Source organism: Podarcis liolepis (assembly GCF_965112155.1).
Source record: "Podarcis liolepis genome assembly, chromosome: 17".
NCBI lineage: Eukaryota > Metazoa > Chordata > Lepidosauria > Squamata > Lacertidae > Podarcis > Podarcis liolepis.
Window position 1 is genome coordinate 4,552,324 of NC_139571.1, and position 26,136 is coordinate 4,578,459.

General features: G+C 48.6%; 3 protein-coding genes and 1 long non-coding RNA gene across 12 annotated transcripts; 2 read left to right on the top strand and 2 right to left on the bottom strand.

The window, feature by feature from the left end:
- SLC10A3 (solute carrier family 10 member 3) lies at positions 1-4,281 on the bottom strand. Its single transcript, XM_083482820.1, has 2 exons — positions 3,936-4,281; positions 1-1,920 (listed from the first exon to the last, which is right to left on the bottom strand). Exon 2 carries the CDS (start codon positions 1,716-1,718, stop codon positions 426-428), a length of 1,293 nt encoding a protein of 430 aa, XP_083338946.1. The 5' UTR covers positions 1,719-1,920; positions 3,936-4,281; the 3' UTR covers positions 1-425.
- Positions 2,462-9,705, top strand: LOC310696843. Its single transcript, XR_014520763.1, has 3 exons — positions 2,462-2,804; positions 7,339-7,479; positions 8,999-9,705. It is a non-coding gene; the product is annotated as an uncharacterized lncRNA (long non-coding RNA).
- FAM3A (FAM3 metabolism regulating signaling molecule A) lies at positions 9,443-25,858 on the bottom strand. 9 transcript variants are annotated; one of them, XM_083482838.1, is made up of 11 exons: positions 25,706-25,858; positions 21,342-21,463; positions 21,010-21,120; positions 17,424-17,447; positions 16,287-16,400; positions 14,951-15,074; positions 14,654-14,712; positions 14,504-14,554; positions 13,417-13,501; positions 10,664-10,790; positions 9,443-10,371 (listed from the first exon to the last, which is right to left on the bottom strand). In XM_083482838.1, exons 2-11 carry the CDS (start codon positions 21,352-21,354, stop codon positions 10,276-10,278), a joined length of 804 nt encoding a protein of 267 aa, XP_083338964.1. In that variant the 5' UTR covers positions 21,355-21,463; positions 25,706-25,858; the 3' UTR covers positions 9,443-10,275. The 9 variants fall into 9 exon arrangements, with proteins under 9 accessions (XP_083338964.1, XP_083338961.1, XP_083338963.1 ...); XM_083482835.1 differs by lacking the exon at positions 25,706-25,858 and adding an exon at positions 25,373-25,655; XM_083482837.1 differs by lacking the exon at positions 25,706-25,858 and adding an exon at positions 25,493-25,511.
- LOC310696824 (adenosine 5'-monophosphoramidase HINT1-like) lies at positions 23,150-23,476 on the top strand (the record flags this gene model as incomplete). Its single annotated transcript, XM_083482866.1, has 1 exon — positions 23,150-23,476. One exon carries the CDS (start codon positions 23,150-23,152, stop codon positions 23,474-23,476), a length of 327 nt encoding a protein of 108 aa, XP_083338992.1.
- Positions 25,859-26,136: the final 278 nt, after the last annotated feature.

Below are 26,136 nucleotides of genomic sequence, written 5' to 3' on the forward strand. Positions count from 1 at the left end.
TATTATCTCTTTCATTTTATTCAAACCCTGTATCCCTGGTGAATGGGAGAGAAGAAATGGGTCAGTTCCACCCCCCATCTTCCACCTCACAGTCAGTACAGCTCTAGCTCTAAGCTCCAGAGGCACCACTCGCTGTGTAGAAAAACAAGTAGACAAGAAAACAGAAAACAAAAAGGCCAGATGATGTGGATTCCTAGCACTCAAGCAGCCTCTGGGAGGTGTGTGCTTCTCACTTCAAAGGGCCCCTTTGGTACCCAAGCCACCCCTTGAAAGGTTGAGAGGCTGAGGCCTTGGAATCCACACCCCAGGGATGGGGGAAAGCACCCCAAGACCAGCTTCTAAGGCCTATGGTATCCGTCTCTTCTTGCAGGCCACAGCCAATGTTCTGACATCTTTGGTATCTGCCTCCCCTCACCCAGGAGCACTCAGGAGCCTGCAGAACAGAGTCTGTTGTATGCCAGGTTCCCCAAAACCAGCAACAACATCTCTGAAGTGCTGCTCAGGGCCACGATGAAAGGAGCCTGCGAGGCAAAGTCAGCCTGGGCCCGCTGGAAGGAGAGCTGCAGCACAGCCAGAGCCAGCAGGCTGTTCTGTACTCCAACCTCAATACTAACCGTCCGGCGCTGTGGCCCAGGCAGCGCTAAGCACCAAGCTAGCAAGTAGCCCAAGAGCAGGCCAAAGAGGGGCACAGTGACGCCCGCCAGCACAATCGGGGCCTGCACATTCGCCAGGATAAAGGCGCCCATGTGGTACGCCATGAAGAGTCCTCCTATAATGAGGGTGAAGCTGAACGGCTTGATCAGGAGCAGCAGGAGGCGGGCGAGGCGAGGCAGCTTGCACTTGACCAACATGCCAGTGGAGATGGGCACAGCGATGAAGAGCAGGGTGATGAAGATCTTGAGGAAGGGGACGTGGAGAGTCTCGTGGGCACCCAACAACCAGCCGTAGAACGTCGAGGAGAGCGGCATCAGCCCCGTGGCTGCAATTGTGGACAGGAGGGTCATAGAGATGGCCACGGTGACGTCGCCACCCAGCAGCAGACTGTACAGGTAGCCGCCGCCACCGCCAGGTGAGGAGCAAGAAATGACCAGTCCCAAGGCCAGCGGCTTAGGCAAGGAGAAGGCCACGGACATGAGGTAGCCGTACAGCGGCATGACGACAAACTGGCCTAGTATGCCTAGCATGACCGGGTGGGGTTGGCGCACCAGGGTCCACAGAACCTCCACCTCCACCTTGCAGCCAAATGCACATTTGTTGAGGAAGATGAGAGGCAGGAGAGCATAGAGGATGGGGTTCTCAGAGAAGTGGCCCAGCCCCGACGATGCCACCGGCTCTGGAGCACTGACACGGATCTGGAAATCGGCTTTCTCAATAAGTCGGTTCTGCTCCAGCAACTGCAGCTGCAGCGGAGCTAGGCCAGCTAAGCTGGACTGAAACCCAACCATAAAACCTCCTCCCCAGGAAGCGCTGACGTTCTCAACGGCAACAACGGTAGGTTCTAGAGATTCCGCGCTCAGCCAAGCGTTGGGCCCTGAATAGCGGCAAGAAACCAGCAAGACACCACGGCTATTTGCAGGGAAGTCAAATTCCAACGCTGTCCCGTCCCCCACACTAAGGTAAGGGCTGTCAGCAGTCGCTCCCTGAGCCCAACCAGCCAAAAGCAGGTGGAGAAAGAAGAGGGCTGCCCCACCCATGGCGCAGCTGGCTGGCAAAGTCATGTAAAGGACTCATTCCATGCAGAACTTCTTTCCCTCTCCAGCATGGACAAAACATGGATTCACTGGGCAGGGGTCATTCTCCTTTTGGGCTCAGGTCCAAGGACACCCTCTGCTGATGCAACAGTGATGGCGCAGAAGCATCCAACCAAATCAGGAAGTGGATAGGGAGGCAGAGTGTTCAAGCACAGTGCACAGTGTTCACCTACAAGGAAATAAACATTGGATAATTCTTAGAGGCACACACAGCATGGCCAAGAAAACCACTTCATTTGATCTTCTACCAGGGGTCAGCAAACTTTTTCAGGAGGGGACCGGTCCACTGTCCCTCAGACCTTGTGGGGGGCCGGACTATATATATAAAGAACAAATTCCTATGCCCCACAAATAACCCAGCAATGCATTTTAAATAAAAGGACACATTCTACTCATGTAAAAACACGCTGTTTCCCAGACCATCCACAGGCCAGATTTAGAAGGCGATTAGGCCGGATCCGGCCCCCGGGCCTTAGGTTGCCTACCCATGTCCTAACCCAAGGAAGGGTATTCTGGGCCTGTAGTAATGTGAGACCCTCCAGACGTTGCTGCACTCCAACTCCCATCTGCCCCAGTGAGTTTAGCTACCCTTGGCCTAGAGCATCCCAAGTGAGGGTTGTCATAATACAAACCGTAGAACCCTTTAATCTTTAACAGACTTGCAGCCACAGAGCCTCCTGTTCCACTGTTCCCTCCATTCCCAACATTTGACCCTAAGGCAGGAAGGGCCGCAGAGCGGGTGCTGAGACAATGAGCATGGCCAGGAAACCCCATCTGGGGGCAATTTCACAGGCTGGCTTGCATACGGGAGGGTGGATGACATAATCGGGATTATGAGAGGGATTGCCAGAGTGCTCCCAGTCTATGCAACCCTTTGCTCAGCAGAGCTAATTCAATAAAAAGGCAAGCCGGGCAACCCCCTGGGGCACCCAAATTCCAGGGGTGCCTGCCCCAGATAGCTAAACAATGGTATGAGGAAGAGCCTGCCTGCACTTTCAAGCTAGGCAGCAGCCCAGTAACATTCAGACCTTCATTGGCTGCCCTGTGTTAAAGGTAAAGACAAGCATAACAATCAGTGTGTCAACATTTCAACTTGCCTAGGGCAGCGATAATACATGGGGCAGCCCCAAATTTTTCTTTTCTTAAAAACCTGACAAGGAAGTACCTTTCCCCTTAACCTCCCTTTTAAATTCAGCAGATAGTTTTGAAAAGAGAGAACCTTGCCACTTCCCCTATGCAGAGAAAGACAATGATTTCCCCTCAGTGGCGTAGCGTGGGGGGTGCAGGGGGGGCGGCCGCACCGGGCGCAACATCTGGGGGTTAGGGTTAGGGGGCGCAAATCCACAGGTTAGGGGGCGCAAATTACTTGCCTTGCCCTGGGTGCTGACAACCCACGCTACGCCACTGTTTCCTCTGCCTTCCCATCTCAGGATTGTTTTAAATAGCACCAGGCTTGCAATAAATGTACTCGCTCTAGGTGTGTTCCATTTGCTTTGGGCTTGACCTCCTACAATTTCCCTTTATATCTGAGGTGTGTATGTTTTTAAGCTGCTCTGTCCAGGCCTGAAGTGTTTCCAACTCCTCAAACATTTTTAAAGCCCACGAGGGCAAGGTGTTTCCCACAGGAATTGCAGTCAGTGGCCCCTTCGGCAGAGGGAGGGTGAGCGAGAAGGGGGCAGGGAGACGCCGGGGAGAAGGAGGCGCAGGGCACGAGCAGCCCCCCCCTCGCTTTGCTCTCCTGCTTCCCCTGCAGTTCAGCTGAGTCACTTCTCTCTCCGAGCCATAAACACCTGTTGGGAAAGAGCCCGCTGGCCACAAAACTTGCTCGCTCTCTCTTGCCCCTGTTTTCTTGGGCAAGAGGAAAAGCTCGCCGCCCTCGCGCAACACTTTCCTCCAAACCGATTCCACTTTCCCTGAAAGGGCCCCGTCCCTTCACACCCCCCCCCCAGTGCGTCCTCTTATCTCCCTCTCTCCCTCCGCTAAAAAACCCGCTACAAGAAGGAAGACCCCCCCAAAGTCAGCAACGATCCAGCCCTGAGCAGCTGCCCCCCCCTCCCGATTCTCTCCCCAGCCGTCAATTAAACAAGTCCTCTGCAAAGGAGCGCTCAGGGAAGCCGCGATCCTCAGCCCGAAAATCTGCCCTGGTCTGACCCCTCCGCCTCCATCGCGCTCCCACCGCCTCACCTGCCGCCGCCGCCGCCGCCGCCCCAGAGCTGAACTCCGCCGCTGGATTCGGTTGCGTTCTCCTCCTTCCTTCCTCCTTCCTTCCTTCCCCTCCGACTCCGCCCCCCGGGGGTGTCGGCGCATCACAATCATAGCCACGCCCACAGCAACTTAATGCGAATTCATGGCAGGATCACCCCGGGAGTTTAGCAGGGCATGCTGGGATTTGTAGTCTCCCCCGCAAAAAATAAATAAATGCTCTTTAGGCGCAGAGAACAACAGGGGAAACACTTCGGATGAGGTATAAGCAAGAAGAATTCCCTCCCATGCGCTGGTTGGCTGGCTTGTGTGTGTTTTTAAATCTCAGAGAGCAGCAGGAGGCATTAAGCTCGCTCTGTGCCTCGATAAATAGGATCATAGGGGCACTCTGGGTTCTGATTGGAGGAAGTGGACAACCACGTCTGTCCTAAATGGGAGATTAATAGTTACATTCTGCTCCGTTTAGCAAAAACCCTTTGCCGGGTTGGCTGGATCAGAAACTGGCTGAGCGCTGATTGGAAGAAACGGATGCACTCCACTGCTAACTATCTCAATGGGATTAGGCGGTGATGTGATGGAAAGGATTATGCTCATCCTTTTATTCGATTGGGCAATTTAAAGGCCTTCTATCCTCGGATTGATGGGATTGGGAGGCTTTTTGCTCTGCTGGGATTAGGGATTCACTTGTATCAATTAAATGCATTTAGTTAGAGTATTTCCTGTGCTTAAGAAGAGGGTTTGGGATTATTATTTTTATTCAGGGATGATGAGAGGGAGGACTTTAATCATTGTTCCCCTTGTGCAATGTTGTGGGGAAGATATAAACGCAAGGAAGAAAACCCCAAAGCAAGCAGAGTCCTCCCAATGCCATTTCCTGTCAGCTCAGTGACAATATGGCACCAGAGGATGTGCTAAGCAGAGGTTGATAGAAGATAATGGATGGAATTTAATATTTAGGATCTGGGATAGCTCAGTTGGTAGAACATGAAACTCTTAATCTTAGGGTTTTGGGTTTGAGCCCCACATTCGGCAAAAGGATTCCTGCATTGCAGGGGACTGGAGTAGATGACCCTGGGACTCCCTTCCAACTCTAAGATTCTCTGTATTTATATACCACTTCAGATTGCTCAAAGCACTTTACTCATCATGTCTTTTGCAATACTGTACGTATTTACCTGGGTGCTATCCCTATTTTGCTTCTAAATATATATGAAACATAGCTGTCAACGTTTCCCTTTTTTTAAGGGAAATTCCCTTATTCTGAATAGGATTCCTCATAAGAAAAGGGAAAAGTTGACAGCTATGATATGAAAAATAGGAATGTACTATTAGCCACAAGACTGTATTGTTTCAACTTGCTAAATTATGTAAATCACTCCAAACCACCACATTAAAGTGGAACAAATGGCACTTGATAACAATGGAGGTTTTTTCAAAACACATGGTTTACCTGTCTGTTTTTAACATCTGTAGGGATTATGATTGGGACTGCAATCATAATTTTCCTTGTTTTATAGCTCCATCTCAAGATATTTCCCTCCTGCTTTGTAGTCCCATCACCTATTAAAAGCTCCTATGATTAGGCCTTCAAAAGATGTAACAAGTATAGCAATTTAACCACCTTAATGACTGGCAAGCTTGATTGCTGCAATTCTAGTCTTTGTGCATCTGAGTTCCAGTCACTGGGGAAGAACAGCAGGAGGGGGTGATTGCCCTCATCCCCTTGTTATAGGACTGGGGGGGGGGCAGTGGTGGTCTGGATATCATCTGTGGGCAGAGGCATACCTAGGCTCCCTTGTGTCCTTGGCAAGGAACTGCATTGGTACACACACACAGTCATGTGCACCTTTGGCAAGATGTTTTGGTGTGGAGAGGTGTGATTTTTGCACCCTTTCCTGGGTGGGGGTCAACCTAGCAGATCCCTAGGTACGACCCTGTCTGTAGGTTCCCTCCAAGCCTGTAGTTTTATATCTGTAAAATGATATTCTGAAGAAAGAAAGGAAGGGCTACTGAAGTAATCAAACCAGTCTCTTAATAGCTCTAGCCAGGCCTGTTTAGCATCTCTTTGCATGACTAGGAAGTCCAAGTGACTAATTTGTTGCAGAAACTATGACTGGAGATGCTTTCAGAAGCTGAGCAAAAAGTGGACAGGTTCCCTGCCGCCGCCCCACCCTTGAGGTGATGTCATCAGTGAATGTCGGAGGAGAGTTGATCATCAGCTAGGTCAGCTTTGGCTTTTGTGGAAGTCTGGAAACTTAATGGTGGAGCATGATGTGTTTGAGTGCTAATGCTGTGAACCTTTCCATCTTATACTCAGCCTGTAGATGTGTGTAAATAAAACCATGTACTATAAAGATGTGTCTCTAGCATCCTTATTTCTAAGGGTAGCACACTCAAGGTATTGGTATCCCCGAGATCTTGTACCACTCAGGAGTTTAGCCTGCATGTAAAACCCCACTTGTGGACTTCCCAAAAGCAGAGCCATTACTACAGGGAGGCTAGCCAGGTTGTTGTTTTTTTGCCCTGGGTGAAGCCTCCAGAGGGACTCTATTGAGGCTCCCAGCCTGTGTGTGTGCAAATGCACATGGGGTGTGTTTGTTCCAAACAGGGTCTTTGACTCAGGTGAAATAAAGCCTAGTTTCACCCCCTGCCAAAGGCGGTCATTGTGGAGACAGAATGCCAGCTTACATAGGCCTTGGGTCTGATCTAGGTTGGTTCTTCTTACATATTTTGTCTGCATGGTAATGATCACTGTAATTGTGAGCAAAGATGAGGGACTCTGGTGGGCCAAAATAATTGCTTTAAAATTGCTTTCAGGGAAAGGGGGCAGGGGAACAAAAGGAATATTACCATGCAGACAAACTACTTCAATCCATTGCTTGTTGGTGCCCACTCAGAAGTCACAAAGCTGCAACAAAGCCCAGCTGAGGGAGAACACCACCAAGTACGTGGAAATAGCAAAAAGTGTGAGGGGACAGAGAGCGGGAGACAGCTTAGGGATGCCTTGAGCACCCTAGAGCCTGTGGCCAGTCTTGGAAAGCAAAATTGAGAAACCCCTGGTCAAATCCCAGAAGAGCTCCTGTCAGTAGATCAGCTGTTCTAAGAGTTCGATGTGCCAGTTGTCCAACTCCATACAAGGCAGCTCCTTCTCTCCAGTGTGCTTTCTTTGGTCACTGACACCAGCAGAAGGCACAGCAAGCTCCATTGGTAAATCACTGGGTGAGAAGTTGGCAAGGTTTCTGACTCCCTATTGTTTAACAGTAACAACAATGGATTTTTGTATGGAAGGACTGTGAGCTCAGCTCAGTTCTGGCACTTAAACTAAATCCATTTGTTCAGCAGTGGCCCAGAGCCAGCATATTCTGAATTCTGTTTTTTGCACCAGGCTCCACTGGCCATGAGACATGCTCCTGTGTCTTGCTCCTCTGATGCATCTTGATTTCCTGCAGCTCAAGGAACTTGTCTAAGTTCTCTTCCTCAAACCATTCCCATTCCACAAGGAATTTATTGCACAAGGCATGGCATGGTAGGTATTGTTTCTTTACTAACGAAAACAGATTGCAAATCTGTGCCTTAGATGACCATAAGCATGTGAAGAGCACCTGTAAACCCAAGGCAGCATATCTTTGTTTCCTTCCCCCCTTTCCAACAGAAAGTGATTGACCCAGGTCAGCCTTCCACAACGTGGTACCCCCCAGAGATCATTGGGCTACAACTCCCATCATTGCTGATCACTGGCCAGTTGGGAGGTGGAGTCCAAAACATCTGGAGGACTCCAGGCTGGTGAAGGCTGCCCCAGGTACTTGGCAATACTTGAAAGAATGGCTACCTATGGATCCAGAAGAATCCCCATCCCGGGCAGGCAAAAGTTGAGATTACCTGGAACTTCTTCTGTAGATACTGTCCGAGGACACCTTTTGCTCTCTGTTCAACAGGCAGAAGTGATTAGTTTAAGCTAGGCTTCCCTAAATGCTCTATTTAAACTGCACAACAGCAGTCATAGGATGCAGCCAGCCCAGCTTTTATGGACATGATCCAAGGAAAAACTACACGTTATTCACACTCTAGAAACATGTGTCAAGTGTCCACTATTTTAAAGAAAAAGCAGCTGCTGATCTGGATTGGGGCCCCAGTATTATTATTATTATTAAAATTGCATATTGCTCTTAATCTGTAGATCTCAGGGCAGTTCACAAGGTCCCATGCCAGTTTCCTAACCTAAGTCACCTTCCTCAGCTGCTATTTACCCTCAAAGGTGCCAATGAATGCAAACAGCACCTTTAAGGGCACAGTGATGTTGAGAAAAAAACCGATATGATAAGAAGCGAATACTGGAGTGGGGCAGTGGCTACTTTTTCTTCAACTTAAGTGGCTAGTTGAAGCTTTTTAAAAAAGAAGTGTGAGTAAAATCCAGTTTAGTCTTCAGCACAGAGACACAGGTATGTCCCTATCATCAGGGTGATTGTGAGATTGGTAGAAGTGCTTCCCCCTTCTGGATGTTGCTCCCAGTTACAGAGGACAACAGGCTTGTCCACCCTGCTGCTTGTCCTGTGCTTTCTAGGCACAAGTCTGAGCAGTTTTGCCTTTGCCACTTTCCCCTGGAAATCCTACTCTTTAGCGCTCAATTGGAACAAAGGCAGCCCACAGAAAACCTGACTGCCATTTGTTCCAATTCAGGGCTAAACAGAGGGTTTTCCTGAGGAAAGTGCTGGGGCAAACTAAGGTGTGGATAAGCCCATCTGGTGGCAACATGATTTGGATCACCATAACTCTGTGCACAGTCTTACATTATGATGATGAAGGTGATGAAAAACCTTGGACAGGGTACATGCTGGGGAGAAAGCAGGGGAACAGGTGAGGGAGAAGATAGTAAGCCCAAATCCTGGAAAAGGGCTAGAGAACCTTACCAGCTGTATTCAGCTCTAGGCACCTCAGTTGTGTGCAAAGCCAGAGGCAAAGGTGAGCAGAGCAAAGAATGTAAAATTTTACCTTTGTACACTAGGCTAGTTTCTACTCACACTCTTCTTTGTTTTCCCTCCATCCAGGGAAGCAAGAGGCTTTATCAGAGTCAAGGACACATTCTAGCCAGGCTAGACAAAAACACTCAAGGAGAGCACAAAACAAGACTAGGAGGGGGTAGGGCTGGGAAGAGTCCCAAGGGAAGCATTTGTCTTCAGTCCCTAAGGTTCCCTACCCCAGCTATTAAAAGAGCTGCAGTAGCCCAGGTTCAGACATAGGTAGCATCCTTTCCTTCCAAGAATGTGTGAGCTGGGTCCTCCTACTGCGGCAGGAAAGAAATTAGGATCCCACTCCCCAAGGGCAGATTAGGCGTTATCTGCAGTGGAAGGCCAAAATGCTGGTTGCAGACTCTACCTAAAGCAGGAATGGAAGAGTTTACAAGAGTGCAATCGCTCTCTTGGCCACTAATTGCGGATCCCAAGGGAACAGCACTGGTTCTGCTCTTGAAAGAACAACAATTAACCAACAGCTGCTGTGCACATTGTTTATTGGAGATACCGTTTATCAACAAGTGTTCTGAAAAAAAGTAACTCAGCTTTGATTCCTTTCCACAACAATGTATGAACAGTGATCCATCTCCAATTCCCATCACAGTTTAAGTACCAACATTGTCTTTCAGGAAACAGCAACTTGACATTTTTCAAGAGATTCACCAAAACCAAAAAAGGATTGTCCTTAATCCCCTTCCTCCTATATATTAGTGTCTGTAGTAGTGGAAGAACTAACTTAAACATATAAACTATTATAGAAAAGTAGTGGCCCCTTTAATGCAGGAATGAAGAACCTGTGGGCCTCCCAATGTAGTTGGGACTACAACTCCTATCACCCAATAACCACTGGCAGGGCTGACTGGGGCTGATGGGAGCTGGAGTCCAGCAACATCCAAAGGGCCACAGGTTCCCCACCATGTGTGCAGATCACTGTGGAAAAAGAAAGACTGTAACATAAATACACTTGCTTCCTCTGAGCACAGGTTCTGAGCAGAGGGCCCCAATCTGCTCATCACATTCAGAGCAACAAGCAAAGGGGAAGTAGGATGAGCTCTTCCAACCAAGAGAAAAATAAGGCACTAGGGGAGAGTTGGGGGGGGGTGGCCTCACATATACCTCACTTCCTTTCCCAGGGTTTTGGCCAGACGTGCCTTTTGGAAAGGAAAACTTGATTGCCTAGTTGAGGCAGAGGCTGCTGGAGAGAAGGAGAATGGATAGCTGCCACCATATGGGAAGACAACAACAGGTGGACAAGCAAGGACCTTTCCCCCACCACAAAAAGACACCGCAGGCTTCAAGGAAACAGGTCATCGCTAGACCTCAGCAGTTCGCTGTGGAATGCAGCCCTCCATCTCAAGTGCTTCAGGCCAACCCTCATACTTGTTGGAGCTCTTTTTGTTCTTGACGTGCTATGAAAATAACAAAATCAGGGTTTACATGGATATTTCACACTCCTCTGCTTCTCCTCCCAGATTTTATCTAAGGCAGAGGTAGAGAACCCCCAGCCTTCCATATATTGTTGGACTCCACCTCCCATCAGCCCAGCCACCATGGCCAATAAGTCAGAATCAATGGAAGTTGGAGACCAACAATATCTGGAGTGCTCCAGTTTCCCTCATGTGTGAGCTAGTGATTTCAGGATTTCTCTGAAATACAGACATTTCAAGGTGATATCTGTGAAAAGGAAAAATGGTTCAGTACCTGTTCAAAAGGACTTTTGTTCTGCACCCCTTTGGCTCCTACAAAAACCCAGCTATCTCGAAAAGCTAGGTCTTTGGCAACCTTGCTGCCCAGTTCTGAGAAGATTTTACGGGTCTCCTCATTCATCCTAGAGGGAACAGAAAATGTGAGTAAACAAACCTCTACTATTCACTCCTCTGGTCCCATCAACACAGTAAAACATACTTCTTTCTGGAAAAAGTTCAGTGTGGTGCCAAGAAACTACTGTACAGAGCAAGACTTTCAACTGGAATTTCTTCTCCCATCCAAATGCTGTAGTGGTGTGAGAAGTTGTACTTAAACACAAGTTATTCCTTCAGGTGAAAAAGCCCTGTCCTGCACCAAGTCTGGCCATCTCCCTTTGATCCAATATCCAACGATGGGGAACCAGTGCCCCCACCATGTTTCTTGTCTACAACTACCATCATGCCCAACGACTGGCCATGCTGGCTGGGACTGCTGCGAGTTAGGAGTCCAACAACACCTGGAGGGCCCCTGCTTCCCCATCTCTGTCCTAAAGCATAATATAAAGTCACAATATCTTAATTTTCAAACCCTCTCTCTTATAAGCTTATTCATACATGCATGCCCATCGTTTGAAAATTGCAGCATCAAGCATCACACATTGCCTGTGTGGAGGAGTCATTACCAATCAGATGGAACTTTCATATTTCATGTTTTCATATTTCAAACACTTATCTCATTACCCAACAAAGGTCTGTATAGTTAAAGCCATGGTTTCCCCGGTAATGATGTATGGAAGTGAGAGCTGGTGCATAAAGAAGGCTGACCACCGAAGAATTGATGCTTTTGAATTATGGTGCTGGAGGAGACTCTTGAGAGTCCCATGGACTGCAAGAAGATCAAACACATCCATTCTTAAAGAAATTAGCCCTGAGTGCTCACTGGAAGGACAGATCGTGAAGCTGAGGCTCCAATACTTTGGCCACCTCATAAGAAGAGAAGACTCCCTGGAAGAGACCCTGATGTTGGGAAAGATTGCGGGCACAGGGAGAAGGGGACGACAGAGGACGAGATGGTTGGACAGTGTTTTCTCGAATCTACAAACATGAGTCTGACCAAACTGCGGGAGGCAGTGGAAGACAGGAGTGCCTGGTGTGCTCTGGTCCATGGGGTCACAAAGAGTCGAACAGGGCTAAACAACAACAACAATTGGCTTGCTTTGATGTTATCCTTCTCTGCGGGCTTGGGGTGCTGGGATCTGAGCTCAGAAAGGGGAACTATCTGTAAGACTTGGGTATTTGTCACCTATGCTGTCATTTGGGTAGGTGAAGTGGTCGACAAAGTAACATATGTTGGACGATATGGAGTTATGCAACTCCCGAGCCAAGGAGAGAAGTAACTTACAAACCTTTAGAAGACATCTGAAGGCAGCCCTGTATAGTGACTTTTTATTGTTTAATGTTTTGTTATGTTTTTTATATGGCTCCTCTTGCCACACCTCTGTCTCACAAGAAGATTCTCCCTTTATGGGCAATGGAGAGGGTCTTCTCATGAGCCAGAGGTGCACCAGGGCTTTAATGAGGCTCTTCAGCCTCCCAGGCTAACAGCTGATGCGCGGGAAGAAGCCTCCCCACCTTAGCTCTGCAAGCCGCACTGTCTCTCCGGCTTGCACAAGCAAGCAGAAGGGACAGGGTAGCTTGCAGAGCAGACACACAGGGAAAAAGCTTCTCTGCTCATCTGCTCTTCCCCCTCCATAGAGTTGCCCTGCCCCTCCTGCTTGTGCACGGAAGCAGGAGGGACAGGGCAGCTTGCAGAGCAGCCACACAGGGAGGCTTCTTCCCTGTGTATTATCTCTGCCCGTTCACACAGCAGCCCTCCCTCCTCCACTGGTGCAGAAGCAGGAGGGACAGAGCAGCATTCCTGAACCTGTTTTTATAGAAAAAAGCACTGTTTATATTCACTTGCTTTGATATAAGCTAATTGGCTTGCTTTGATGCTACTGTTATCTGTGGGTTTAGGGTACTGGGCTTTGAGCCCAGAAAGGGGAGCTATCTGTAAGACTTGGATATTTGCCAAGCTACGCCTTCATCAGGGCTGGTGAAGTGATGGGAAATTCTAGACAAAGTGATGTACTGCTTTGTATATAAAGAATGTGTGCACATTTGCTTGGGTGCAGACAAGCCATCTCCCTGCTGCTGTGTCTGTCTTGAACATGTAACGGCTAGGAGACCTGGCAGGCAATAAGTCTACTCCTTTCTTTAATAAAGCACTCTGGTGTTTTTGGCATCCTTCTTCAGGATACCTGCACTCAAATGATCCCTCCTTTGGGCCAGCGGTTCAGGACACAAAGGCTGAGTAACCAAAGGATAAGCAATCAAGCCATGGGCATGCAGGTCTGAATAAGCCCTCAGTGGCCCCCATGCTAGATACAGGATAGACCACCCTCTCAGTCCTCTGAAGGAGACCAACTCTGGATCTCAGAGTCTCAAATGCTAGGCATCAAAAAACAGATGCTACAAACGGCTGTCTTTTCTCAATACACTCCCAATTTTACTTGAGTACCTGTTAAAAGGGGGATTCCCCAGCCTCCCCAACACCCGCTTTGCATTAGTTTTATATAAGTTAGGTAGCTTCCTTTCAGGCTGAGTACATTTTTACTACATCAGTTGAGCGTAACCTGTGCTGGCTGTCTCCCTGTTTTGTTTTTGTTTTTATTAAATATTTTCTTGTTTTACAGAAGTAAGTATAACTGTCCCCCTGTTAACACTCACTTTGTGGCAGGATCATCGTATGAGGCCACAAACACCAGCGTCCCCTCGTGCAGCGGCCGGATAAATTTTAACAACTCGTTCACATCTGGAAGGGTAGGGAGAGAGGGGGAGAATGGAAGAAGACCTCAGAACAACTGTTCCTCCCAAGTGTCATAGACCAAAGGTTTGCATAAATGCTACAATTCTGCAGAGATAGTGGCATAGGGTGTAGGACTCAGCATTATGAAAAACTTAACTTAAAAAACCCCAAAGTGGTTGGGGCAGATTTGCTCCAAAGTGCAGGTGGGAAATGCCTGTTGAATTATTAGATGATAGAAGGGTGGCTGGACACAATTCTCAGGGGTTAGGTGTGAGGTTTCAGCAATCTGCTTAACCTCTAGCCCTTCCCCAGTACTAGCAGAGACAAATTAGGAATACATTGTGCAAAAAAGGGTGTAAGTATCAACACAGAAAATATGCAAGTGTGATCAATGTGCAAAGCAATTATTTTATGGCCATGACCCCTAAAGTCTGTTCCTTTGCAAGGGATGCCCTCCACATCATCAATATGTTGCAATCTGGGTGCGCCCTCTTGATGCATTTACAGTGTCTTGACCTTTGAGGAACCTTCAGCACATGCATTTGTGCTGGGTCTTCTGCTTGACCCAGGGCCCATTCCCCCCATCAAGCACCCGGAGTTGTGCTGGGTGTCAAAGCACATTCTGGTCTCCTTTCAGGTCCAGTATGCACCAGCACCACAAGCTATTTGCACAGCCTCAGGCGCCCCTGTTCACACAGACCTAGCCTGCAAATCCATCCACTGTTGTTCCGCCTCCTGCCCAGGACTCTTAGCCTGGTGAAAAAACAGTATAGTGACAGCAACCCTATGCTACAGCCTCTTCTTACGCAGCCTCCATCTTCTGTAATCCAGTGCATGTTGTCAACATGGCAACCTTCCTTGAAATTGCCTTCCTCCAAATCCAAAGGCTGCCCGTGCCCCCATAACCATATTGGAACACATCCTTAAGATTTCTCAACTAATCCCTGTATCTCCCCTTCTTTTTGCCCCATCTTGAGTACCAAACTCCTACCAACACAGCACACTCACCTCCTGCCCACATGTCAAAGAACTTTGCATCAATCAGTTCTCCATTCACCCCTGCAAAGCAGAGCAAAACAGGACAGTGTTGCTTACTAGTTTTTATGTTGCTCTACAACATCATCATCCATGCCCACCACCCTCAAAAGCCCACCTTACCATTCACCAGTGCAACGTTCAGGCCCCGGCCTACATTGTTCTTCACACTGCTCATTAGCCTGAAAGGAAGATCAGGGCTGGTCAGAAAATGTCCCATCAAGAGATCTAAGTGAGGCTAGAGTGGGGTCACATCTGATTGGTAAGGCTTTCCCCTAGTTTCTTCCCCCACTCCAATAGCCACCCATAGGGGATTGCTCCTGAGCAAGTAGATGCAGCCCTTGAGCATCACCACCTCCAGTCAGGTTGGTTACAGAAAGGCTTTGAGAGCCACAGTTCTCCTCAGTGGCAATGACTCACATTTTATCCTCAAGGCAGATCTTGGGCCCAATGACATTAGCTGCACCGCTCATGATCCGGAAGGCGAACGAGTTGTCTGGGCAGGCCCGAGGAAGGCCACACTTGTACTTCTTAGGCCTAGGTTCTAAGTAGACAGCAAAGAAGAAATCCTAAAGCCCCATCGTTACAAGTACCCTTTTGCGCCAAACAGGATGCTTTCTTGCAGTGTCAAGAGCTGGGCAATCTGTGGACTCCAATTCCCATCAGCCCCAGCCAACAGGGTCAATGGTCAAGGATGGGAATCCAGCAACATCTGGAGGGCCACAGGTTCCCCAACCCCACACTGCTGCATTGCTCTTAACTGCTGGCGGCGAGGGGAGGCACAACTGTGTTTTAGTCATCCAGCCCCAAGATACAGCAGGGAACGTCACCTAAAAGATCCTGCCCACCTTATACATTATAATAATGGAATTCCTGGGGCAATCCTCTCTGGGAATGCCTTGCGGGAGATTCTGTGATGGCTGCCAATGCCACAGGGCTAAGTGATGGTTTTTGTCTCACTCCTCCCCAGGTAGGCTGACTTGTGCTTTCTTTTGCTTTTCTCACTGCAAGAGTGAACATCCTCCCCCCCCCCCATTCCAGCAAGGAGGAAAAAAGAAGGGACAGCAGAGGGGGAATAACAGAGGCAATGGGCTTTTTTCTATTAGGATAAGGAATGTAGTACAACAAGGCAAGTAAGTTTTAAGGTAAAACTAGACAAGAAAGATAAAAGGCTTAAGAGTGGACCAGGAAAAAAAAAAACGCCAAGAGAGGCAAGTATAAGTAATCTGAACTTGGGCAAGGCAGGGAAGGAACCAGGGGGGTTCTACCTGCCTCAATCTTCAAAGCTGCATCAATTAACCCTGCCTGTCTTGAGGGAGACATCCCATGTCTGGACATCTCCCTTCCACTGATAGCCACTTTTTGACCAGCTGAAGGAAAGCTGTTGCCAGGAACTGAAGGAGACTTTTGCATGGAACCGGCAACAGCTCTCCAAGATGCCGGGTTGTGGATTTTCGTGACATCAAAGCAAACATTATTTTAAACCCAAAGACGGCAGAAAGTTACATGGAAAGCACATGCTCTATGACTGAACTATGATAACACTTCTTCTTCTGACAGCTAGCGCAGGCCAGAACCTTCCCTTACAAGTAGGAATGAGGCTTTCTGATGTTCATTTTGGACTCCAGCTCCCATCAGTTCCCCAGCCAGCATGACCAAAAGCAGAAAGCTGGGAATAAGTCTTGCTTTCAACAGGCCTTCATATGCTCCACTGTACTATCCTCTACTTCCACTCTCTCAGCTCATCTGAACTCACTGCGGTGTCTACTGTTGCTGCCTGCTTTCTCTGCCGTGACCACTCTGATCTCATCAAGCATGCTGGCCAATTCTTGGCGAATAGCCCGAGGACATTGAGGTAAACCAGTATTTTCTAGGGATGGCAAAACACACATAAAGAGCCAGAGGAGACGCACAAGAAAAAGTAATGTGGAACCCTCATTTCCCACTTAACCTAACAAGCAGGGATGGGCAAACCCTCTAGATCAGAGCTTTCCAAACTGTGTGTCATGACAAGTTAGTGTGTCAGCGCATCGCACGGATGCTCCTTGTGCTCCTCCCAGGGCTGGAAAGGCGTTAGTTTAACCTCTGGTTTGCTAGTAAAACTGTATTACTGTGTCGCAAAATGATGCATGTAAAAAATGTGCCACCAACATGAAAACTTTGGAAAACTCTGCTCTAGGTGCTGTTGGAGTCCAACGCCCATCAGCCCCAGCCAGTATAGCCAACGACTAGGGATGATGGGAGTTGGAGTTCACAGTACAACATAATCTCTCCTGAATTGGTCACCTCAAACTCATTTCCTACCACAGTGGAGTGGCAGGGAGTCACTACCACCACATCTGCTGCTAAGGGAAATTAATGATTCCACTTTATCTTAAGATATACCACAAAGCCACCCCAAACTGAACCCCACTATCAGATAGCTACTGAGAACCGCAATACAGCACAGAACTGTCCTAGACAGCCAATGAAGACTTCTCTCTGCCACCCCCTTAATTTCTGCATTTTGTTTGGTCTCCCACCACTGCTTGGTAGTTGGTGCTACATGACAAACTGTAGGTCCCTCAGCTGGTGATGCTGTACGATGGGCTATGATGAGATAAATCTCCCCATTTCCCCCTGAGGATTTCCTTGCTCTTTCCCTTTGCCTTCTCCTTGATCCAAAGTGACTATCAGCACTGTGAAACAAGCAGGATCTCTCTGGTTTATCTCAGTTGCACTATGGGAAGTTTAAAAAGTCTCTCCATTAAGTGGCAGAACAGTTCAACACAGTTTAAGAGTGCCCAAGCTCCAAAACCTGTGTTGCTCCCAATAAAGTCAGAGTGAGTGATGAGTTTGCAAACCAGGTGTGTGTTAGTATAGACCCCATAAGAATGTAGCCAAAGCCATCTACCTGATGTAGGAGGATTCTCAGGACCTGCAAGGAAGCAAAGAAACAGCTGTATCAGCAAGATCCACTCCAGATCTTGTGCCTTGCCTCATCACTTCAAGAATGTAGCAGCAATATGTCAATATTAAAATTACTTTACTCCTCAAAACACCCCAACAGGACAGGTGCCATAGAAGTGATTTAAAACCTCTTCAGTTTATTTAAAGTATTTTATCCCATCCATCATCACAATGCAATACTAGGTCAGGAGATATATATAAAATCGTAAGGCTTGGAGGCGATACTCAAAAAGCAAGAAAAGAAACACTCCTCTTGCAAACTTGGAAATTATGTGGCTTGAATCACTAGGTTGAGCTATCCAGTTTGCAAAATCACTTTTTACAAGTCTCCATTTCATCATTAAAATAATAGTGTAATGCTTTGCAGGGGGAAAAGCAGCTTCTTATGGTGAAAAGTAGATTAGAACTTCCCAACCAAGGGTGCCAAAGGCTACCTGATCATACATATATTCCATCACTGAAGAAATAAATGTGTAACATCTCTAAAGCACTATAAGAACTAGGCAAATGAGGATTCAGGTGTAGGGTCTAGACATTTAACAGGAGTGAAGTCTCAGGTGCCAGAAAAAAATGTAGATGACACTTTAGCTCAGGGATGGGGAACCTGTGGTCCTCCAGACAATGCTGGATTAGCACCCCCATCAGCCCCAGGCTGATGATGGGAGTTGTAGTCCAGCAACAGTAGGGCCACAGGTTTCCCACCCCTACTCTGACTAGTAAAATTTAATTATATCAGTTAAAAAACACACCATATGGGATGGCTCCTGCATTTCCACACTACAGTGGTACCTCGCAAGACGAATGCCTCGCAAGACGGAAAACCCGCAAGACGAAAGGGTTTTCCGTTTGCGAGTTGCTTCGCAAGACGAATTTCCCTATGGGCTTGCTTCGCAAGAAGCAAGCCCATAGGGAAATCTCCGGGGACCTCTTTTAAATGCTGGCGGTGGGGAGCAAAGCCTCCCCTCCCCTCCGGCCTTCAGAAGAGGTCCAGGAAGGCCGGCGGGGGCCGAAAGGCTTTGCTCCCCACCGCCAGCATTTTAAAAGCAGTCCGGGATAGCAGGGAAGCGCTTCCCGCTATCCCGGACAGCTTTTGAAGGCAGGCGGGGGGGAGCAAAGACTTTTGTCCCCCGCCGGCCTTCAGAAGAGGTCCTGGACCTCTTCTGAAGGCCGGCGGGGGGCAAAAGTCTTTGCTCCCCCCCTGCCTGCCTTCCCAGGAGAGCGGAGAAACGCACTGCGTTTCTCTGTTGTCCCGGACGGCTTTTGAAGGCAGGCGGGGGGGAGCAAAGACTTTTGCCCCCCGCCGGCCTTTAGAAGAGGTCCAGGACCTCTTCTGAAGGCCGGCGGGGGGCAAAAGTCTTTGCTCCCCCCTGCCTGCCTTCCCAGAGGCTTTTAAATCGCCCCGGACAGCGGAGAAGTCCTCCGCTGTCCCGGGGCGATTTTAAAATGCCGCCCGCCAGCATTTTAAGATCGCCCCGGACAGCGGAGAAGTCCTCCGCTGTCCCGGGGTTTTTTAAAATTCTGGGGGTGGGAAGAAAAGCCCTTGTCCCCCCCCCCAGCCTTCAGAAGAGGTCGGGGGACAGACTGTCCCCGGACCTGGTCTGAAGGCGGTTTCCATAGGAACGCATTGATTGATTTTCAATGCATTCCTATGGGAAACCGTGCTTCGCAAGACGAAAAACTCGCAAGAAGAAAAAACTTGCGGAAAGAATTAATTTCGTCTTGCGAGGCACCACTGTATAAGCTGTGATAAAGGGTGGTATATAAATCGAATGAATGAATGAATGAATGAATGAAGGAATGAATGTGATCAAGTTTGACACTATCCACTTCAACATGGGTCTTCAGAGTCCAAATCCATATTTCAGGGATTAGGCACCTGTGGCTCTCCAGGTGTTGAACTACAACTCCTATCAGGCTTGGCTACTGACCATGCTGGCTCAGGCTGATGTGAGGTGGAGTCCAACAACATCTGGAGGGCTACAGGTTCCCCATCTTTCCCCTACAGTGTCACAAAGCTCACTCAGTGACCCAGAGTCCATCATTTTCTGTCTGATCCAACCCAGACTTGTAAACAAGCTCACAAAAAGTTATAAGCATCCAAAATTTCTTAGTAGCCTGCTGGGGGTTTGCAGTGGAGGAATTGAGGGGTCCAGCTCCAAGGGCCTTCTGACGTTTCCCTCCCTGCGAGAAGTGAGGTTACAGGGAACCAGTCGGAGGGCCTTCTCGGTAGTGGCGCCCGCCCTGTGGAATGCCCTCCCATCAGATGTCAAGGAAATAAACAACTACCTGACTTTTAGAAGATACCTGAAGGCAGCCCTGTTTAGGGAAGTATTTAATGTTTGATGTTTTATTATGCTTTTAATTCTGTTGGGAGCCACCCACCTCAGCAGCCTGCTTGGATCTCATGCTAGGTTCAGAGGCGTGATGGTGCACCCTGTCCATCTTCTACCAGCCTACATGACATAGCTAACAAACAAGTGCTTAAATACAAGGCTGGCCTAACCTCCTTTACAGGGACACCGATAGAGAAAAAAATGTATTAAAGCCCGTGTACATGGCCCTCAACTCCCTTGGGTTACAAAAATTAGCAAGGCAGGGAAAGGGGGGAATAAATAAACTGCATTGGAACAGTAAGTGCAAATTCTGCAGAAGTTACATAATTAGTACTCTTGGAATTATTCATTAGAGTAACATCTCATGTCTGAGGAAGTAAGTGTGAAAACATCAGCAGAAAATAAATTGCACTCAGTAAATGTCAGAAGATTTTGCCATGAGGGAGCTTCTGCTTTAAGCCTAATTACTCTTCTAAAGTCACATGTTATAGGCACAGAGACTTTAGTGACCTGCGACTGGGCTCCATAAAGGTCTCTAATCTCACTTCTTGTTTAGGGCCATGGAGGGCTAGCCCAAGACACTGAAACACTCACAGACACAATATGCTCATAGCACAGTGGAACTTTCTCTGCAGCTCACCATGCAGCCCTCATGGAGCAGATGACAAGCATGAAATGAATGAAGGCAGGGGCCTTCTCCCCTTGTCCGTCCCTAGCAGCTGGTATTTGGAGTTACACTGTCTGAAAAGGTCCACTTGGATCTCATGGCTAATAGTTCTTACTAGACCTATGCAATGCTAATCTAAAAATCATCCTAGCCTTCCAGTTATTCTGCTGCCAGTTCCACATAGCCACCACTAGATCAGGTATGAAGAACCTGTGGCTCTCCAGAGACTGTTGGACTCCAACTTCTATTAGCCTCAACCAGCATAGCCAATGGCCAGGGATGATCAGATGATCAGAGTCCAACAACATCTGGAGGGCCACAGATCCAATCCCTGCTCTAGGTTTAACAACCATAGTTGTCCTCTTGCTCCTTTTCCTGAACCCAACAACATGGCTGGGAGTGAAGCATGGAGAAGGAGGCACAGGTAAGGCAGTGGCAGCTGCAAAGGCAACTGTTCCGCCATGACCCAGTGCTCCAACCCTTCCCCACCACAGCCAACCATCCCCACTCCTAGCTGTTCTGGTTCTTACTCCTGAGGAACTGCTGCAGGCGAGAGAAGCCACTCTGGGTACCCAACAAGACGCTGACAAGGATCCAGGTCAGTCCTGCTGTCAAGACGATCACAACAACACGAAGGGGACCTGAGATGGTTAAGACAGACAAAGTCAGATCTGCAACAACACCAGCAAACCCCTGAATGATTAAACCTAACTGCTGCCATAATGCAGTCCTTGCTACTACATCTTTCCCTTGTTGTCCCAGGAGCTTAAGGGCTCCAAAAGGCATATCTGATATCACTGGCTAAGTGCTGCAGTTCTGTGTCTTAACCAAATCTAAATGTTTCTTTCAAGCTAAAACTCACCTGCTAGTCTCATGGCCCCTTGAGGGTGTCCGGAACCAGCGACAATCCAATGCTACTAGGCTCCTGAAGTGCCAGGGCAGGTGAGGGATTCTGAGATGGGTTAGTCACATGCACCCTTCAAACTACAAAGATCAGAAATGGTAATCTGAATCAGCCCAAAGAATTTTTAAAACGCAAACAGCCCATACTGTAGTCTGCACTACTCAAAAAGACATAAACATAAAAATGTCAAACAAATATTAAAGTACTACTTTCACAGCACCCAACGAGACAACCAAGATAACCATCCTGTACTATTTCCAGACTATGGGCCATTTCATACATTTACACAGCAACAAACCCTGGTTTGCCCTCTCAGCAGGGAGCCACAGTCAAACCCAATTTTAATTTTATTTGAAATAGATTTATTCTACCAAAACAGTCAATACAGGCCCCTGTCGTGGCAAACCATTAAGAATAATTTATGTACTAATAAATGAATCTGTAAAAAAACCCACCCTCAATTACTTAGAACTGTTCTGAGGCTTTTTCTTACAATCAAGTGGTATATATATATAAATTTTATGAAATGAATAAATAAATCAACATCAGGCTGCATAAAAAACCCCATCAACCCACAGGGAAGGGGAACCTGTACCCTCCAGGTGTAGTTGGACTATAATTCCCATCATTATTGCTTTATTGCTTTTATATCACAAAGAGGTTCTCCCCCTCAGTTAATCCCAACAACCCTGTAAGGTAGCTTAAGTTGAGAGGCAATGACTGACCCAGTGAGCTTCAGAGCCAAGTGGAGATTGGAACCCTGGTCTCCCAGGTCATAAAGGTAAAGGTACCCCTGCCCGTACGGGCCAGTCGTGTCCGACTCTAGGGTTGTGCGCCCATCTCACTTAAGAGGCCGGGGGCCAGCGCTGCCTGGAGACACTTCCGGGTCACGTGGCCAGCGTGACGAAGCTGCTCCGGCGAGCCAGCACCAGCGCAGCACACGGAAACGCCGTTTACCTTCCCGCTAGAAAGCGGTCCCTATTTATCTACTTGCACTTAGGGGTGCTTTCGAATTGCTAGGTGGGCAGGAGCTGGGACCGAAAGACGGGAGCTCACTCCGCCGCGGGGATTCGAACCGCCGACCATGCGATCGGCAAGCCCTAGGCGCTGAGGTTTTACCCACAGCGCCACCCGCGTCCCTCTCCCAGGTCATAGTCTGACACAAAAACCACTATACCTCACTGACTGCTGGCCATGCCGGCTGCTGTAAGGATGATGGAGCTGGCGTCCAACATCTGGAGGACGCTAAGTCCCCCAACCCTGTGCTAAACCAATTATCCAAATACTCTTCTAAAAATGAATCATTTTCATTAACCTCCTAAGTATTTAGACCAATCAGGGGAATTCCAACCCTCAGTCATGTTGTTGCCAACCATAAACGGACCACAATTATACCTGCCAATTCCTCAATGGTGTATGACTGACAAACAGACCTGGCTTTCCCTGAGCTCAGAGGCACCTAGCATCTCACTGCTTTCTGACTTGGGAGCTAGACAAAAATTCAGGGTGACTCTGTCCTTTGTTTATGTTACAACAGGATGAAGTGTCTCATCCTTGCCTTCTACCCCAGCTCCAAACTGGGGGGCGGGGGGAGTTCATCCTTGGACTTGTATTAGCGTCAGAAGCATTTGTTGCACCCCTAAAGGTAGAATGACAGAAATGAGTTTTGAATTCTTTCTCTCCAGCTCAGAGCTACTAAGCCAACATTTGCAATACCCCTCAATCAAACATACGAAAAGTGAGCAGGTGAGGCGGTGGGGAGAGCGATGGCTGACAAGATCAGCAAAGCACATGTGGTGCAGCCAGGCAGAAACACTATCTTTGGGAAGTTCACCCACAAAGAGATCCCAGGGAAGATTATCTTCGAGGACAATAAGTGCCTTGCCTTCCGTGACATTTCCCCACAAGCTCCAACCCATTTCCTAGTGGTTCCCAAGAATCTTATTGCTCAGTTCTCTCAAGAGCAAAATTCTGATGACGCTCTTCTTGGATACTTAATTATTGTGGGCAATAAATGTGCAACTCAATTAGGGCTAACAAGGGGATACCGAATAGTGGTGAATGAAGGGCCAGATGGTGGTCAGTCTGTCTAACAAGTGCATCTCCATGTCCTTGGACATGTCAGATGGGTTGGCCTCCAGATTAAGAAGGTGGGCAAGAAAGAATGTTGCCCCCAAACTCCCTCAACAAATGTTTTCAAAACCCAACTATGATCAGTAACCTCAGTAACTTAAAACTTTCCTGTGAGTACAACTGAAGTTGTGCAATTATTGGACAATAAAGTTACAGGCATGCTAGCTCATCCAAAAAGAAGAAACCTGAAAAAGTACAATAGTATGTCCAATAGGACTTCCTCTTATACCTGTAAGGCAGGTTTGGATGTATCCAGATACATCCAGTCTCCAGATACCCAAGACCCTAGCTAGTCTCCCTGGGTTCCATGGGACTTAGTCAAATATCAGTGGGTTTGGATTGAAGGTCAACGTAAGCCCAAGAATTGCACCTGACAACTTATCTGTAACCAGTGCAGCTCCTTCAAAGTAGCACAATACTACAAGACTTCAAGCAAGAGTTTTGCACCTACATTTTTTAACCAATTGTAACTACTGGACACTGTCCAATCTCAAAGTAAACACAGCAGGAATCTTTATGGCTAGCTGTGCAAACAACTGTGTTCTGTTTTAAACATGTCTTTGTCCTGTTTAAAAATCCAACACATGAAGAGGACTTCAGCAAGTCACCATGGTAAAGATGTTTTACAACTGAGATGCAGTGACTGAGGAATGTCCCAGAAATGTTGTCAAACCACTCACTGGACAGCAGTGAGGCCTGGTCTACAGCAAAATGAGGTGTTGGATGGATTATACCCTTTTTGGCAGGAGCAATGTTTTGAATGCTCTCTCACATTAAACAAAAAACAGGTGCACAGTAGACTGTGAGGGAGACCTGGGCTAGAACTCTCCTCCCATTCTATGTTTTTTAGGTGGTTTCTGTTCACTTGCTTGTTTACACTGGAGAGTTTTGGGGAAAGAATGTGGCTTCTGGCCTAGTGACTGAAGAGGTACAATGCATTGCAGAACCTCAGCATTCTCTATCACCCTGCAGACCAGGCTTGAAGTGGCTTCCACTGTATATTAGCAGCATTGGCCTAGGGTTCAAGTTCCTACTCCACTATGATCTCTCTGGTCACGGGATCTTGGCTAGTCCTGTTCCTCTCTGCTCCACATCATCATTTGTCCTCAAAAGCCACAGGGGCAAAAAAAGGGTAATCACCTCAAAGAAATTGCACAGTACTGTAGTTAATAACAACCCCCTGATTTCTAGGGAGTTGAATTGACCTTGATATCTTTCCTGAGCCCAGGATATGGTGGTGGGGCCTGCCCTGCCACAATTGCCATCAGGGAACCGCTCCTTGTTTGACCCTGGGGCTCTTTTCCTTTTAACCTGCCCTGGATCACCTCTCTCCCTACAGCTTCGGGGCTGGGGAGCCAAAGATCCTGGAAGGGAATCTGATGCACACAGAGAGAGAATTTAAAGCTGCTCGGATTTCCCTCCAAGCTGGACCTTTTGGGGCAGCGGAGCTCAACCCCCCATCTGGTTCTCCAACCCTCCCCACGTTACTCTAAAATCCACCTTTTTAAAAAAGTTCTCCCTCCCTCCCCTCAGGTGACAGGCGGGCCCCGAGCCTTGAACAGCTGCACGGGCGGCAGCGGCGCAGCTCCTGAAGCCTCCTTCCCGCCCGCCGGTCGCTCCGCAGAAGATGCTGCAGGGAAGCGAGACCTGTTGCACTTCTGCCTGCCGCGCCGCTGGAAAGGACGCCGGACCCTCGTCGTGAGGGAAGACGTTGCTCTCCCCGCGTTGCTTTCGCTCGACCATCCACCGACAGCCCCTCGCGCCCCCCGTCCCTTCCGCCCGCCCCCCAAACCCCAAGGCAGCCCCCTCGTCTATTCTCATGGCGCGCGCGAGGCCAAGTCCAGCGGCCCACATACTCAGCTCCCCCGCCCAGCGATCTCCTCCTCATGGCGCCCCTCGATTCTCGCCCTGAGGCGCCGGCCTGGAAAAGCGCCTCCGAGAGGCCTCCGAATCCCGCCGCTCCTGCGCCGCCTCACCCGGATCCGGCCTCCAGCAGGATCTTCCTGCTACTGGAGCTCGGCGGCGGCAGCGGCTCCTCCCGCCGGCTCCGCCCAGCGCCCCGGGGCAGACGGCGCGGGCAGAGGCGGCAGCGGAGGCGGCCGGCGCCAGCTCCACGGAGCGACGCCCGTAACGCCCCCTGCGCGAGGCCTGAGAGCGGGAGTCCCGGGGCAGCTGCTCCCCCACCTCACCTGAGGCGCTGCTACCTGGGCGCCCTGAGGGAAGGCGGCAGGGAGGGCGCCAATGCTGGCATGAGAGCTCTCAGGCTCTCGACGTTTTATATAACGTATATATATAATCAGTGCTTTACAATGGTAAACTGCCTTGGGGGCCTTGGCAAAAAGGCAGTAAAAAAAATCCAATAAATAAATGTTCATAAGTCGCATAGCTATTGTTGCAGGAAAAATAGGGGGGGGGGCTTGGCTTTTGCTGCCCAATTCCCCAATGGACTGAGTCCCCAAAGTCCATCATGGGTCAGAGATGAATGGATGGAGGCAAGATCCATAGAAAGCAAGGCAGATCTTTTATTTTTTTCTGTTTGCAACAGAGTCCCCCCAACCTTCTTGCAAGGAGGTGAGCAACCCAGAGCAAAAGTGTGCAGGAACCTTTAAAGACATTGCCT